The sequence below is a fragment of the Plutella xylostella genome, chromosome Z, assembly GCF_932276165.1.
Source record: "Plutella xylostella chromosome Z, ilPluXylo3.1, whole genome shotgun sequence".
NCBI lineage: Eukaryota > Metazoa > Arthropoda > Insecta > Lepidoptera > Plutellidae > Plutella > Plutella xylostella.
The window spans coordinates 6,889,421-6,907,770 of NC_064012.1; the positions used below are offsets into that span (position 1 = coordinate 6,889,421).

The 18,350-nt window shown below is 36.1% G+C and overlaps 1 protein-coding gene across 10 annotated transcripts in view; it reads left to right on the forward strand.

Annotated features, from left to right (window-relative positions):
- The window catches only part of LOC105397542 (forkhead box protein L2), a 41,819-nt gene that overhangs the window by 3,688 nt on the left and 19,781 nt on the right, over nucleotides 1-18,350 (forward strand). For 6 of the 10 annotated variants that reach the window (XM_048632489.1, XM_038121976.2, XM_038121978.2 and 3 more), the window contains exons 1-3: nucleotides 3,580-3,833; nucleotides 6,160-6,371; nucleotides 15,488-15,590. In XM_048632489.1, coding sequence (XP_048488446.1) covers nucleotide 3,833; nucleotides 6,160-6,371; nucleotides 15,488-15,590 — 316 coding nt within the window. In that variant the 5' untranslated portion in view covers nucleotides 3,580-3,832. Of the gene's footprint in view, nucleotides 1-3,356; nucleotides 3,429-3,578; nucleotides 3,838-6,159; nucleotides 6,372-15,487; nucleotides 15,591-18,350 lie in introns of those variants that run through there. The other 4 variants (XM_048632491.1, XM_048632490.1, XM_048632488.1 and 1 more) reach the window with 4 other exon arrangements.

An 18,350-nucleotide genomic window follows, 5' to 3' on the forward strand; every position in this document is an offset into this window, starting at 1 on the left:
CGTAGCATCGTAGGCAAGCCGCGTAGCACTGAGCCGTAGGCTATTTATTATTTGCTGAATCGCATATTATCATATGTATAGTTTATTTAATATGAACATTATTAAACCTGCAAAAAAGCATCTTCAAGATGTCTAACGACATATTACATTTAAATAACATTTAATTTCAATAAATCAGAAAGAAAGAAAGAAAGAAACATTTATTTGACACACTGAACAATAAAAACAGAAACAAAAAAATCATTTGGTTGCTTTCTTGCATCTAAAATGCTATAGGTATGAATCATGATGACGATATAGGTCTGTAAAACATGTGGCCTCTTGTAAATTTTAAATAATAAGGCACGTATTCAAATAAGCTAAATATTTATATTATTCGTATTTTCTTCAGAATTTCTCAAGCCGTAGCGGAAAAGCCGTTCTTCGCTCATTATATGTATATGATCCATCGCACTGTATGCCTCGCATGGGACCTGCCGCAATGGGAAACATTTTCAATATACATTCTCGAATTACGGATATCACAGATATTACTGAAATGATGTTTATCTCGGATGAAACCTAAAAAAAACTGTCCTGAAAGTAAGCAGCCCTTCCGGCACGCCGCAGACCTTAAAATGTGTTCATTATTATAGTGCAATAATAATGGTGTCTTAGATGTAAATATAATATTTATGAGACAGTCATAGATTACATGCTTAAGGGTGGATTCGTCCAAACATCACGTAACACGAGAATAACTATACCGGAATTAAAATTATACGCGAGTAAATATCTAGGATAAGTACATTTGCATTCTACCAAGTTATACCATGATTAAATTGAATGAACGAGGAACGAAACTGTAATGCAACTAAAATAAAAATAGCTGCGTTTCAAAGCATGCAATAGAAATGACATGCCAACTTAGTTTGAATGGATTATAAAAGTATGAAATTGTTTATGTTTTAATATTTTATTCGCTGTTGTTATTCTGAGACTTTGCCTTTTAACGTACTTTTGTTTATGTTTTGACAGATGTGTTTATATGTCATTATGACGGTTTTCTAATCAGCTGATGTGCTGCCGCCATTACAAAATTACTCTCGGATAAGCTCGTTACACGGTCAATTTTGGCGGTATAACATTTTATTCTTGGGATAAGCTAGTTATCTTGGTTTCAGGTTTGGTAGAATGCAAAATCTGCTTACTCGCGAGTAACTGGTACTTTACTCGTGAGTAAAAAGTTACTCGACGTTGGCCGAATCCGCCCTAATAAGTATAGGCATGTATAGGTAAGTTCGACTACATACTATTTACCTACTCAGTAATCCACACCATTTAAATTTTGTGGGTCGGAAACCTCGGTTATTTCAACGCTGTCGGGAAAGTAGATGAAACGTGATTGAGTAATAAACAATCCAAATAGCTTACGTACCTAGACGCGTTTGCATGAGTCGTTTAATTATAGACTCTATTTTATGCGCTACCATACCTACGAATTATGATCACGTACATATGGCTACCTTAACTAAATATCTAGCTACGTTTAGTTTCAATAACTCTTAAGAGATAGAGGGTAGACATATTGAAACTGGCTGTTACTGTACAATAAGTAGAGGTCAAAATAATTTAGATGCTGAGACAGTTTAGTTTATCAAACTCTAGAAACCAATTTATATTATCAGGATCCTCCATATAAACTTAATTGGTCATGTGGCTGTGATGAATTTTCACGCTGTACATGTAGGTACGTTATAAAAGTACATAATAAATATGATTAGTAATTGTAAAAGCGGAATAGTCATTATAGTCAGTTTTTCAGCTAACTACACCGGTTTTAGCGACGTATTTTAATTGTAACTTGGCAAGTGCGTAATAAAATAGAGTAAATAAGTGAAGGTACATTAAGATGTTACACGATCATTATTCAGTTAAAAATTATCCTTTCATGAAACACCTTGTCTACACATATGTATCGTGTTGTTTACAAATTAGCTGGCAGTGCGGCCGACAGATAATGTGTAAGCCAACCCATTGTCCTGAGTTCAGAAACCGTCTCGCGATGGAGTTAAGTAGATAGATAAATAGAATATTCTTTATTTCTACACAACAAGAAAAGGAGTTAAGATTATGAAGATTGTCATTTTCATTTAGAACCGTTATAAAGAGAAGCCTTGTGACATGTGTGAGGTACAGTGTAGAACTCCGCACGGAGAACCGTTGTAGAGGCATCTTATTATCTGGGATACCTTTCTTTTTTAAGATTTTCCACACGCTAGACTGTTTTATGTACTATCTACAGCATTATGTTATTACAATGCTATTAAATAAGTCTCTCTCTACACGAATTTGGGCATTACAGAGAAGTAGGTTCCTACTTAACTTTTAGAATCTTTTATTTGAAAGTGTTTAAATAATAAAAGAAGAAAATTCGTGTCTAGTTATTTATTTATTATTCAATTTAGATTATGTACTCACTCGTTCTCCAGCTGATGTAGGCAAGTCAACACAGATAGAATTTATAATAGTAAATTCACTAACAATGAAAAAGTTCCAGTGACAATAATAGCTCTAGATTCTAGATTATTCGTAAACAGAAAAGACTAGCTCTATGACGCCGTCTGTAATATTGAAGTACAATTAACGGAGCATCATATATAATATTACCAACTAAAAACGTGAATAATGTTAACAAATTTTACATTAAATGTTGTACTTTTTATTTGTTAGTGAGTGTACCTATAGGGGTTTATTCGCTATAAAAAATCTAACCTAATTAACTAGATATCTATAGATTAGATAGATAATTGTTAACAAATGCTTAAATAAAATACTACTCTGATACATTTCTTATTCCTGTTCAAAGGTTACATAAGTAAATACCGTTCATTTAATCTTTGTTTATGAAACGAGAATCACTCTTCAGGTAAATAGGGCCTCCTCCTCTGCAGTCTGTCTCCTACGCACTTTGCTCTACATTCCGTAGACGTAGCCTGAGGGCTGTCCCGGTGCCCTACTGAGAAGCGAGTTGGCGTCAGGTGGGGTTGAAACTTCAGGAAAAAGGGTATTTTTTATTTCAGCTGGTCAAAACAATGAATGTAATTAATCTTAATTGCGATCATTACTGAAAAAAACAATGTAAATACAAAAGGACCTAATTACAGTATGTTGTTAGAAACTTTGTACAAACGGCCAAAATACCAATATTTTTCCCTCTTCTGAAAGAGTTCCTTCTTAAGCTTAGCAAATCCAGGGCCATTTGGTACAATTCTTTAGCCGCGTTGCAGCGAGGCCCCACCTTCGCTCGCTTATTGGCCTCTGGCTGAGAGGATCAACCAATGGCGCCGCGGCATTTCCCACTCGCGGCTTCATTATAATAAAGATTACGTTTTTCTCGGCTAAGGAAAACTGTTTGTGGCTTGGGGGCATTACGGCGAATTAATTAGGTAAGGTGTTATTGAAACCTAGTGACCCACATTTGAGTTTAGGCTGTTTTTTTGTAGGGAAATTAGGTATGAAAATGTGTGATGGGGTATGGTGAAGAGAATAGAGTTGAGTTTGGAGTGCGGTGCAGGCGGCGGCGGCGGCGGCGGCGGTGCTGCGAGCGCGCAGTCCCCGCCGAGCCCTGCAGCGCGCCGCACTCGCCGCCTCGCTCCGGACGCCGCCACCGCCGCCGCCGCCGCCGCGCCGCCCGCCCCCGAACTCACTACTTACTACTCCCACTCGGACTCTAGTGCAGTGCTGCAACTAAACTTTTCACAGTGCCCAAACTAGACACTGACTGTTATCGTAACCCGTCTTTGAAAAGCTCAGCTGAAGTTTTCATCATAAATCTTCGGAACTAATAAAAAGTGGGTAAGTAGTAGCAATAATTTACGTATGATACGAAATTAACGAGCGCGCTTAACTTTTATTACATGTTTGCATTTCAAAAGCCATTTGTAGCATAACAAAAATGTTTGTTTTATAAACAATAGTGGTAAAGATAAATAAACTGAATGAATGGTAATGAATATTTTATATGCGTTAAACAAGATATAAGTTTTTGTTACATTATGGATTATAATTATATGGCATAACATAATTAATACTAATATAACGTTAATATTTTTATAGTTGTTAGTTAGAAATTTATCGGGATAATATTTTATGCTGTCACTAATTCTATATGTGTGCATAATTTACTCAGTATTATTGCTTTTGCAGTTGAAAAACTTTTAAAAGATAATCCTAGATACTCGAATTTTCCCAATATATTATGGCTAAGGTTATCAGTATACAGTGTACACTGTACCTACCGTGTCAAAAAACATTCTTTAGCATCATGTTTATCACAACGCACTCAGTTACAGTTTAACCTTTATCCTGAGTTTCATCCACATATAAAAACTGATCAAATATCAGAAAAATATGAGAGATGATCCATCCATCCATTTTTAGCAACCATTCCCAATTTTTCAATAGTCAGACAAAAGTTTCGTCGATATTGAAAAATCTGACCAATAAATAGATCGAAATATTATTTACATTCCTAGCTCATTAGATAATCCTAATAGATATTTGTATAAAAGGCGTTCTTCATTTGCGGTGACAATTAAATTTACAGATATAAATAATTCTTAATCGACGGTTAACTTTGAATAGCCTTTTGGAAACTATTGGTTAGTGTTTCATATACAATGGATGCATGTGCCCGCCTCATGCCGGCACCTCAAGACAATAGACTGTTTGAAAAATTTACTAACCCGTGTTATGTAGGTAGGTAATACTGAAACCGTGCACTATGCTGATATCGTGCTCTAATTATTATTGTGCAATCTTCGGATAACTATTGGGTATCTTTCAATTTCATGTTTGAATTTTATTGATCAAGAAGAATAATTTCATCTCTGAATATGGTGGGTGGTAAACATTCATACATGTCGCTGTAGAAAAATACCTACTTATGTTTTATTTTTCCGTTTGGATATCTAGCGTATTGTCCAACAACAGCAAGCATAAATATACTGTGTTGTTCTAAAAAATGGTATCTAGTCACTTTTTGAACATAGCTTGTTTAATTGTGATCGGATGGATCTTTTTAGTCTCTTTCCCACCATGGTGGGCGCGTTTACACCGCTTTCCTCTAACAACCTCGGGGGACGCTGTGCACGCCCCTCTAGGCATTCTTCTTATTGGCGATGTTCTAGCTCTATCTGAATAGGAAATAATTTAAAAAAGAAAATAATTAATAATATTCTTATAACGCGATTTTTATACAATTTCAATAATGTATACTTATAGTTGAATGGAAATCACAAGTAAATCATTACTAAATCACGATCATACATAGCGCCCCGGAACAGTAAGTAACATTATAAATTAAACACTTATCGAATATAGACGTATAAAGCCATAACGTTAACGTTAGTTTATTTACTTCTATAATAAAGCTATGTATCAGTGTACCTACCTATTCTACGTTCTACTCGGTGGCTCTACTTTAATTTCCCGTTCATTGTGATAGCCCATCCCCCGTATCGTAGGATAACACAATATTATTTGCAGTCTTAGAACAAAATTCGCAAGTTTACGTTTGCAAAGTGGTATGCTGGCGCCTGCATCGAAAACAATCATAAAAAACTCGACAGAATATGTATGACCTGAGAAAACAATCTTTATCCTTAAATTTTCTTTAATTTTTTTACGACTATTCTGAAAATACAAAATTAAAGTAATAAAATGAACAATTTCTTTTTCATTACTTTATGCTCTGAAATTACGTGTACCCACGCCTGAAAAAAGGCATGAAATAGGTGTTTTCATGCCCGGGAAAAAAGGTTTTCTAGCAAATGCGATTAACGATGATGCATTTCAAGTAAAAGCTTTCTTAAACCAAGCACTTGATGATATTTACCGTGTAATGAATGTGAGGGAATCCTTTTGTATACTTACGCATAATATTAGAAGTAGAAATTTAATTTTTTTTTCTACTTTCCTCTTTGTAATGATAAGCACAGTGTTTACGTCGGGTTAACCCCTTATTTAGTCTCTTGGCCCATTAGCGCCCTCGTTACACCGGCGCCAAGCTCCGCCCCCGCACTGAAAAAGCGGCTTGTCACCTCTCAATGTTACCTCTTTAGGTCATCAGCGAATAATTATAAAAAAAAATATATGTTTTAAACTGATTGTCCTCAGTGGCTCGGAGTGCCGATGGAGCTGACGTCGATGGGGAGTGCGCCGCCGTGAGCCGGCTCTCCCCAGGGCTAGAGCCAGGCTTAGAGCCAGGGATAGAGCCAGGCTTAGAGCCAGGGATAGAGCAAGGATTTGAAATGAACGAGATGCCAGCCCAGTACGCCGTCGACGCGCGGAGAATGCAACTCTACTCACACCCACACTTGCACCAAGCTGTAAGTTTTTTTTGTATTAAAATACTCTCTGATTATGATTATAAGTCGGTAGGTGAGAAAACTGTCAACTAGATTACGGTGTTGATTCTAAGGGCTGATTTTTCAACGGTCAGTCAAAAGTTATCTGAAGAATAATTCTGATGCTGTCGCTTCTGAATGTTTGTATTAGACAGTGACAGAAACGATTTCATTCCTCAGATAAAATTTATCTGACCATTGAAAAATCAGGCCTTAATATTGAAAAGAAACGTACTTACATAACAAACGCATTCATGTAGGTACTTATAAAGCTATTTTAAATTTCGTTCTACATAATTACGAGGGCGATACTGAAATGATCGGGAATAGAAAAAAGTACAAAGATATCATCATATTATTTACTTTTATTGTTTTTCAAAGTAGTCTCCGTGACATTCAATGCACTTTTTCATTCGATTAAACCAATCATTGAAACAGTAATTCCAGTCTGAAGTGGATACTGTCAAAACAGCTGATTTGTAAGCTTCGACCGCCTCTTCTGGGCCGCTAAACCGTTGACCACGTAGCATATCTTTAATTCTTGGGAATGTAAAATAATCATTGGGGCTCAGATCAGGGCTATACGGAGGATGGTCCATCAACTCCACGTTTTCCATATTTAAAAACGTTCTTGTTTTGCGAGCGGTATGAGAGCTTGCATTATCGTGGTGAAGGATTATACGACCATTCGGGTTAGTTTTACGAAGTTCTCTTACGACTTCCGGCAAACAAACTGTTGTGTACCAATCAGCAGTAACCGTCCTTTGTTCTTGTAATGGAATCGTAGCCACATGGCCAGTTTTCGATACAAACGAAGCGACCATTTTTTTTCGACACGCTGCGTGAGCGAATAACTTTTGTTGGCTTGACCTCACCTTCGAAGACCCAAACTGCCGATTGATGTTTTCTTTCGGGCTCATATGAATAAACCACGATTCATCACCAGAGACGATATTGTAGACAGCATTTGAACTGCCTCCATTGAACCGTTGCAGAGCAGATCGACACCAATTAACACGAGCCGACTTTTGTTCCTCGGTCAAACGGTGGGGCACCCAGCGCGAAACTAACTTCTTGACACCCAGTTCTTCATGTAAAATGGTTTGAATGGCTGTCATACCAATGCTGAGAGAAGCCCGAATCTGCTCGTATGTCACATGTCTATCTTCTTTTATTAACTGGCGTACAGCATCGATGTTATCTTGTGTTACCGCTGTTTTTGGCCGACCAGTAGAAGGGACTGTGGTAAGAGAGGAACGTCCACGGCGAAACTCAGAATACCAACGATATATAGTCGTTTTACTTGGTGCTTCAAGTTTATAAAAAGAAACAAGCTCGGCGAGACATTGTTCTTGAGATAAACCTCGACGAAAGTTGTGAAAAATTATTGCACGGAAATGTTCCCGCGTAAGCTTCATTTTTTACACCGACTTGTCAAATTCAAATGGTCAATACTCTTTTATTTTTTACTTTTTTTTAAATTCGAAAATGGAATTATGTTTGAAAAAACACTACATTTGATACACCAAAAAGGTTTCACTCTAATTTATTCCTAAGTATTCTATTCCCGATCTTTTCGGTGTAGCCCTCGTAGTCAGAAGAGGAAACAATTATTATGAACTATACTATTTCATCATATCTTTCTAGATAATATAACATTGAAAGGTCGCAATGGGGGCACGCGGGCATCTTGCATCTCTTCCTGATCTAGATAAAACTTATAGCTTCATCTCATGATCAGAAATAATATCAGAAATTAAAGCTCTACATGTACCTACATACCAACATAATACCTAATATTGTTATGCGAATAAAAATGTACGAATGTTCTAATAACTATAGGTAACTAGAGTAATTTTATGATACCTAGATTAGATTAAAATATTGTCAGTATATATAAGTCAATGATTGTTACTATTATTTTAACATAAAGTTCACGTAATTTATATTAACAAAAGTATAACTTACACCATGGCGCTCATAACTACGATCTATCGTCGTAGCGACAAGCGGTGCCAGTGGGTGGTTGGTTAGAGGAAACGTGTAAGGCATTGTATTGTTCTTGTTACAGGCACTGTGTTTTGTTTTACGTAAACTGCACACCGGCTGCGTATCTGCTGATACTGAAAATAAAGCCTTTTTTAGTTCAGTGCTTATGCCGTTTACGATTGATTATTACATAAGTATGGGTAACGAAAACGAATATGAACTTGATGATTTTCTTGGATTTCATTCACTCTTTTATTTAGGAATATCTGGTACACAAAAAACACACACACACATGGTACACACAAGTCATCATTAATAACAGTAAAAATCTGTTCAATTGAATAAAAAGTAGTATTTTATGTTATTAAACAAAAGCCACGTGCGCTACGAGAGAAACATACTACATAACACCTAATCATAATTTAATATGCAACTTTTAGATAATCCGCCGTTTATTTTGAAAAACATTTATGATATTTGTAAATAATATCACCCGTAGTATACAATTCTCTTTTATGTGGCTAAATGGCAATTAATAGATAAGTAACTTAAAACAGAAACACAAATAAAAAACTACCGAGCACAGGTTTTTATAAATTATGACTTATTCGGCAAATACGTATAATGTGTGGGTATTATTAAGAAATTACTTTTTGTAACTTAGATATCGATTAATCTAAAACGAATAGGTCTGCGGGTGACGATCATAGTAAAATTTCAATTAGGCACAAGGTTTTCAGATGTTTTACGCTGGTTGTTTAATAAACTAATAATTTTAAATATGCGATTGCTACACTTTTTCATAGATCAGACACTAAAATCACTTAATTATCCCTAAAAATAAACATAATAACAACAACATAACAATTTTAGTCAAGTAAGTAAAATGTAATCACTAAAACCACCGGCTTAAGTAGTTCTTAACCTAAAATACTGCAATCGTTTATTATGGAATGTCAATTTTTGTCTCTGATTTTAAATGTTTTGGTTATTTTTTCCCTTGTGTCTGTGGTGTTTCGATGTTTGGTATTTTTAAGTACATAGTTTGATAATTTCCTATGTGACAGATTTTTGTGTGAATGGCTACATACATAGTAGGACTGTAAATACGAAACAATTTCCATAAATTACCTCTAAATAAATGATCTAACATAGTAATTAAGTTTATTAATTTATTCATTAAGAAAAATCATATATATACAAATTAATTGAAAAACTTTTATTATGGGCCGAAAATTAAATCATGTCGAAATGGTCACGAGATAAGTATTTTAACCCTCTTCTTAAGCATCAAGTTGTTTTATCAAATTGGCCCTGACATAGGTTTATCGCGAAGCGAACCACTCAAATAACAGATTGTCAATAGGATGATAGTGTTATTTACCATTTTAATGTAGTGCTTGATTTATGACGTAATTTTACACTAATATAAAGTTATACAAATCTGTAGGTATATAAAAATCGTGCAAATATGCCTGAAAAAACTGAAGACAGATCGGCCGAAGATGAGAGCGAAGGGTGGCGTCGGATGAGGTGTCAGGCAGAATGTACAGTTTAATAATTCATAATTCTTTTTTTCAATTATTGTTTTTCCTCTTTTTCTTACAAAATTTTACAGTAAGAGTCAAACTTTGTATAATATCATAGGTGCAAAAAAAGTAAAGTTCAACCGTACAGCTGTGTTTCATACAGTTAGTCATTGTTATGATAAGGTGTCCCAGAATTAAAGACACTTTTTTGAACGTTTAAATTAATCGTATGATAAAAAACTATTGTTGTACTGCATTTTTTCATGCATGGCAACTGTAGATGGAAAATCTGAATTGAACCAAAAACCCGAATAAACGTTAAGGGCGACTTCCACCAAAACCTTAAATCTAGATTTAGCGTTAAGGTAAATTTGGATTTACGTTTCTTAAATCGAGATTAGACACTAACTTTATTGAATCCACCTTTAATATTTTCGTGCAAGTCGCCATACCTCCAAAACTTAGACACATGCTAAACTCTCAGTTGACTGTCAAACGCCTTATAATTTGGCTTTGATTGAAACACTCACTAAACAAGGTTTTATTAAATTTCTTTGATAGTAGCAGTAGCGTATATATGTGTTTTCGTACTTATTTTTGTTGCAAAGTTGATTAGATGATGACAGCGGGTGTTGGGTAAGAGTCACTCTCATACATCGCACTGTAGGCACGTACGTCCTAGGGTATCTAGATCTAGAGCAATTGAACTAGATCCAGATTCATGCTGATAGTAGAGGTTGTAAGGTGCCTGCATTTACTTACATACTGTATAGATTAATTACCTAGGTAAATACCCATATTATAATAACATAAGTAAGTAATAGTGTATTTTAGGTAAGTTGTTTTTTATGCAATTAATAATAGCAAGTATTTAAATAACTAGTTGGGTTTATATTCTTTATGCATTTTCTTGAGACATGTAACCGACGACCAATGGTAAAATAATCAAGCTTTCACCACCAAGCCCACAATTATAACGAAAAACCCCATTTAGCAGCTCTACTAAAAAGCGTGAACAATATCGTAAAGTTGGTTTCAAACAATGTCATTTCTTTCGCGAACCGCTTCTCGTGTAAGGTACACAATTTTTTTATACATAATTGTACACTTAATAATTTTTTAAGTAAGTATACTTTGTCAAAATAGTACTGTAAGTATAGTTACATAATAATTAAGTACTCACTCGTATTGTTGATTGTTAAAGATTAGTTTTGATACAGACTAAGCAATGTAAGGTCATTTTTCAAAACTGATCACGAGTATTTCTCTATTGTTTTAAGTGCTGACTCATTAAATAATATATACCTACTTAATATTAGCATAATACTTAAGTCTTATAATTAAAACTGATCGGTCGATTTGTGCAGTAGGTAGGTAGGTAGGTATTATACGGCGCGAGCGCAGCGGCTCAGCTGCATGGCACGCGGCGGCGTCGGATGACTGCGATGTAACCAAACACCCTGTATGAGTAAATGAGTATGACAAAGGCAAAACTCCTATATTACGAATAACTCGTATGCACTCTTTTACCAGAGAATGTCAGCCTCTCATGAAAAACCTTGTTCACGTATTATTTATTCCGTAAGTTATGATCTGTAAATCTTCAAGCGTTGATTGAGATTCGTGCACCGAACAATGTTGAATGGCGAGTGGCATTTGTTTTTTTTCTGTGTGACCCGTGTCTGGAAATTTGAAGCGATAATATTCGAAGTTTTTTAAGTGTAAAAATATGAAATAAAATAATTTGTACGCCTTAATTTTATTTCAGTATTAGTGATCAAAAGACTGCATTTTACCAAAAACTTACATTTCAGGCGTGTTGCAACGGTTGACCCCGATTGAAAAAGTCAAACGTAATAGCAAATAATGATGCCAATGTCATTTTGGTGACGAAAGAAAGATTAGTTATAATTTATAACATGCATTAAGCGTTTGCACAAGTCAGCTCTCCCAATGCAACGTAGGACGAATCAAAGTTCAATTATTTCCATACGAGTGCACAAATTAGAGATAATTTGTAAGTAAAGTACATAGTCGGCTTAAATCACCTACGTCATACCCTCATACCTACCAAAAAACACGGTTGAAGTCCAACTAAAAATCATGAGTTAAGTACACGTAGCAACCTTTTTTACGCCAAGCGGCACGTTGCAATATACAGGATGTTGCAAAAATTGTATTCTAAGCCAAAACCGAAACCATAGTAAAAAATCACGTGACCAACAATGTTTCTACGGAAAAAATATATTTTTCGTGTTTTTGAAATTCTGATTTTATTTTCGGGCTTAGTTATAACATGATGCACACGTAGGTTTCCGCTTAGTATACTTACCCTTTTTGCAACATCTTACCTTTTTATACGTATTGGTATATTAATTTATATTGCATCAACATTATCATCGACCACTAACCATATTCGAAGTGCCTCAACCATCAGTCCTCAGCATTCCTCATCCAACAAGTCAATACAGTCCTCGGGATGGAGTAGCCTCTAAATGTCGTTGGAAATATTACTACAAATCAAAGCAACTACTTACACAAACTTGTAATATTAGTAAACCTTTCAGTAATTATTATAAAGTAATCCATGTATAATGGCATACCATGGAGGAGGCCTATAACCTGAAGTGGGTTGATGATGATGATGAATCTATGTAAGATACTTATAATATTTTCAGGTTTTCATGGAATTAAGAAATTAATCTAGAAAAACATGTTTATACACGATATACAGGATGTTGCAAAAATGGTATAGGTACTAAGCCGAAAGGGGGTGACTCAGGGGGTCATTCTGAACAACTTTTGTGGTACAAGTTTTGAAATTCAACGAATTTTTTTATCAGAAATTTTGTGAAAAGTATGAATGTCACTGTATGTACAACGTACCTAAATGCATGAAACTGAATATTTTATGAAATTATGAAACAAGTAGGCAAGAACGTACGCAATTGTGTTTAAAAGTCTGTTCTCTACTTCTCTGTTCGTCGCAAGTGCGAGTGCGACTGTCGACTTCTCGCCAGGAGGGTTACTCTATACTGACGAAACAATAACGAACGGGAGCTAGCTGCCGTCGTGCACTCGGCCCTCTTGGGTCGATTACACCTAACGAGTACAACGGTGAGACAGTATCCTCGGCCGATCCTCGACCAATGAACGGCTAGCAAGTGACCGAGTGCGCGGCCGACAATACTGACTCGCCACTGTACTCGTTAGGTAGGTGTAATCGACCCATTAGACTCAGCAGCGCTCCGAAACTTTTCCGTCATATAGAGTGACCCCCCTGAGCTGCTTCATTGTAGTAGTGCTCTGAACAGCGACGCAGCTCGTGGGTGGCCCACAGTACTTTTTACATGTGCATTTTACTCGAGCGTCAAATTCCATACTTACAAACTACAACCTAAAGTCAATCTTAAACAAATCAACAATAAGTGTTTTTTTTAATTAACCGTCCGGCTCAAGGGCTAGAAAGTTGCTTATCGGTATTATTGCTGAGCTACGCAGCTAATTCGGTCTCCTACATTATACAATGGAGCTATTTCACGTCCCGATTGACTTTGTAAGAGTCCCGTGGCGAAGACGGAAAAAAGCAGTTTGTTTCCTTGCACTTTTTGTTTAGGTATATGCAGCGCGGGGAAGTGGCATTCGATGTAACCTGCAGATCCACTCCGTCTGGAACTAACAAGAATTGAGCAGAAAAGCAGACCTGAATAGCAATGTCTCGTTAACATTTACTTCATTGCTCATTTTACACCAGTAAATATTGAGGCAGGTAATGAAAAAGCATTAAAAATATTACTCATTGCCATCCAGAATAAAGTTTTCTGAATTTTGATGGCCGGCCGGTTCGGTGCGACCATCAATTGCGAAGCTATTTCGGTGTAATCCCACCCCGCGGACGACGTCGCATCGTTTCTACTCTCGTGTGATACCAACGTTTTTTATATCGCGCCCCACACTATTTATTGACGCTCTCGTGGAATTATTACCAAGTGAATTCTAATTATGTTACAAGCTGATTAAACTCAAAATGAACAACCAAAGTGTCAGCCAAAATATTAACGTTTTCTAGATTACCGCGTAATTTAAATTATAGATGGTCCAAAACAAATGAGATTAGCGGTAACATTAGTGATGCTACTTCAACTGTTTGATCAGTGGGAAGAGAAATGTATGTCATATTGTTTAAAAATTCTTCGGTTGTGTGACATTTGTAACGTCAAAGTATTTCAAACTAAACGGTTTAATTCCTATAAAAATGTCATCAAAAGAGATCGTAGTGCTGTGTTTACAGTTTGTGTTTATATTGTTTGGTGTTTAGTTTGTTTCATTTAATATTTTATGATGATAAATAGCAGAATTAATCAACTCACTTAGAACAAGTTTTGATAAACATAAACTGAATATCCGTTCGTCCTTCCACGATCCTAAAGAAATTGTAGTCGAATTAAGTTTTCACTCAACGGGAAATAAATTAAATAATTTTCCCTTTTTACAGGCATGAGAAATGGCGTGTCACGTTTTAAGTCGTCTTTTATAACGTTTTGGTTCAGGAATTCCTCTCGTATATCAGATGCAACAAATAAAAGTTGGAGAAATGAATCGATCTCGCTCTTTTGTGGATGATTTGAAATTTTTATCTCTTTCTCCCTAATAGCCGGCTGACAAACATGTATCAGCGGTTAATAGGTGCGCGCTCGCAGCTGCCGCGAACAAATCAGTTCGGATATAGCTGACACTGTCAAAAAGTTAACAGCCACTCGGAATTACACATTACGAGTGGGTTTTCCATACTGATCATTGCTTCCAGAGATCGACGTCGTATTGTCCGTTTATGGACCGATATTTGGGGCTTATTCATTTTGCTTACTTTGCGAGTATAATTATAGTGTTTTGGACATGCTATGAATACTTTCACACGGTGTACCTATCATATAAATCAGTCAGCATCAATGTTAAAGTCGGACACTATAAGACACAGAGATCTTCTTTTTAACCATGTCATAGTTCTAGTAAACATTTTATTTTCGCAAGCATAAAATAAAGAAGTTACCCAGCTCGGGAATCGAACCCGGTGATCACTTGAGAACGGTCCATTATCGGAGAGGGTCGCGTGAGTCCGAGGAGTCGTTCATTCAGTAGCGGAGAAAGTGTCGGGGTATTTAAAAATAGACGTTGTTGACATTTATCGACTATGTCTCCTAATTTCGATTTTCGAGCAAAAATATCGCGCGCGCGTGCCGTGCGCTGTGCTGTAATTTAGCAGAACCGCTATTAGTTCAGCGTTTAGGGTGTTGTTTTGCAATGATTATAATTAGGGGTAATTTATAATAAATTAAAAGTAAAACACGTACTAAAATAGATAATAACTAGCTTTTGCGGCCCGGCGTTTGATTGTTCCCGTCCGCAAAGGTGGATGCTTCCATTGTTGGTTGCGGTGCTGAAGAATTAGCACGGGGCGCAAGTTTTCCGGCGCACACGCTCTCATGTGCTATCGAGTGCGACACAAAACTTTTATCACATCTTGCATGTCTTGCGCCCTGTGCTAGCCCCTGTGGTCTCACGTGTGGTGTTTGTTGCTAGGAGCTGTCGGTGCACGGGGCGTCCCACGAGCTGCTGAAGCCGAAGGACGAGCCGGGCTACTCGCTGTCGGGACACCAGCTCTGCGGGACGCTGCATCATCCAGGTCAGTATTATATGTATACCTATAATAATGTGTCAAATATATGGATATGGGTAACATGATAAAATAATTATAGATGCAGACGAACGATTTTATTTAGCAGACCAGAAAGTAAAAAACGGAGGTATAATTAGTACATGTGTTAACATGTGATTTTATGCATAAAATTGTAACGATTTACCTAAATATGATCCCTGTAAATCATGGACACATTTGTTCCTAAAATTAAAGTCTAATCTGCTATATTTTATAATTCCCTAATACCTGTCATTCATTTCATTATTTCATAATAGACAGTACCTAAGTATGAAATATGGAAGCAACTTATCTTTATTAGAAAATTGTACACGAGAAAAACATTTTCTGAAACAGATTTTCTTAGCGACCGTATCGGAATTAATGAAAACAAACTTACACAAAGCGTAAATGTGATGTCGAACAATACGCCACACTGCGGCATACATCGTAAAGAAAGCCGTATCGAATTTAGTACAAATAGGAACAAGTGCTTATGCGGTTTTAATGTCGATTATGAGTGCGACGATTAGCCCCCTAATCGATTGGACAACGAGTGGAATTGATTCGATTTATTCCCGGTCCTAATATCTGTAAGACATTAAGGGCCTTACAACAGTGTTAACAGTTTTTTGTGGTAGCACAGTAACATTTTATCAGTTGCATATTTTAAACATTCTATTCTATTATATTCCTTTGCCTTGCCTTGAAAAAGTTGTTGTCTTTTTCTTCTTCGTAGCGTGTCAGGTGAAAAACACGAGACACTAGAGATGCGTTTGTCATAGTGGCGAAAGGATTCAGGGAATAGCGACAGCGGCAGAATAAGGTAGTCGACCCACGGTGCACTGGACTTATATGTATAAAAATAAAGTTGCTATGTTACGTGGTCGTTTGGAGAGGTTCCTATCGCACCGTACATTTTTGTCAAATGGAGAGTAACAAAAAAATAACTTTCACTGCAAACTTTAGAATCAAGATACAATCACACGTACACGCACGAGCAATGAAAAAATTCCACACACAAAATGTTGCCCGAATTTAAAAAAAATAATTTAGAATCAGATCTCAATTTCAGTAAAATTTGATGAAAATATTTACGTTTTCAATTGGTAATATTGTGATGTGCTGTAAAACGTACTTCAACATTACTGGCGGCGGCAGCGTCGTAGAAAGCTCGTTAGCTACACTTTTCCTAGGAGTAGTTTAGTGCTATTGTCACTGTAACTTTTTCATTACCCGCCAGTATACATATAAGTAGTTATAATACTATTGAATAGTGCAGAGGTGTAAGAGCATGTGATGCAGGCTTATCAGTGGGTACGACATCGCGGCGTATCTAGCGGGCACCACACGATGACGTCAGCACCGGTCGTGTCCCCTTAACCTCTGCTTACCACTGGCGAACCGTTTACTACTTGTCATTGTGATAATAGAAAAAACTACAGTGCATAAGTTGGATTTAAGTAACTAATTGTATTTTAAGATTTAGGGTTATAGGTACTTACTATAAAATAATGTTATGTTGGATGTATTGTATAGCCTGGTATATCATTCTCTAAATATTTAAATAAATATATGAAGATAGAGTTTCTAGAATAAATCTGATTGTTTTTAATCTGTTGCGCCTTACAGAACCAATACAATCGGTCCCACTTAACATATTATTTGACCAATCTTGCACGCACCACCGAATTAACTAAAAACTCGTGATATTTTGGAGGCCTGTGTCTTTCTTTGGCGGCTTAAACGGAGGGAGTTTTTGAAGATAAGAAAAAGAGATCTTTGTAGCATTTGATTATTCATATTATTCAAAAACTGAACAAGCTATAGATAAAATAGGTTGATCGAATAGGGTATGAGCAATGATGTCATAGAAATACCACATATGGGTAAGTACGAACGACCATAATGTAAACATACTTCATAACTTACGGGCATACCTAGTACTTACTCTCCTTCCGTTGATGCATCTTATTCTAAGTTAATAAGACGTAAATTTGCGGAGAGAAAAGATTAGGTAATTGCGCGTGAGAATATAGCAGTGAGGCAAAGCATTATACTACATATTATGTATTAACCTTTCAGTATGAGTTAAGTACCTTCGTTGAAAATATACTATCGATTTCATACAAATATACCTAGGCAAGTAGAGTCTACAAAATGCCATTATAGTTAATGTTTTTATAAAGGTTAGCTCATCATCAGTATTTTGTAATTCTAGTTATTAAATACAAAACCATGGGATTCTTTAACAATGACGATAGTTTCGAATGTTACCTAGAAATAGCGTCAAATTTTAGTGCTCCCTACGGGTCTAGACCGGACGGCGTTAACGATCATGCGTTTAGTTCTTAAATCAAATCTACTCGGTAATGTTGGACTCTTGTTGTAACCCAAAAATAGTGTTTTTAATTGGAAAATCATTTTTTTCTTTCACATTATTTTGTGTCTGGAAAAAAAAATATGAAAGCTCCGATAGTTGCAAACTACCCTCTCGTGAATTTGTAACTTTTAGAAAGTATACATGTACCTATACATGTATAATATTTATTAGTCTGAATAAAATATCCACCCATACCCTTGACTGTTTTTCTTATAGTAGGTAAGTACGTATACGTAAGGATATGGTATAGGAGATGTAAACAAATATAAAATAAGTGTTAAATGATTACCTAACTATTGTTAAATGATCACCTAGGTTGTTTAAGTTTTAAAAGTTACTAAATAATTAAGTTCATATTTTGTGCA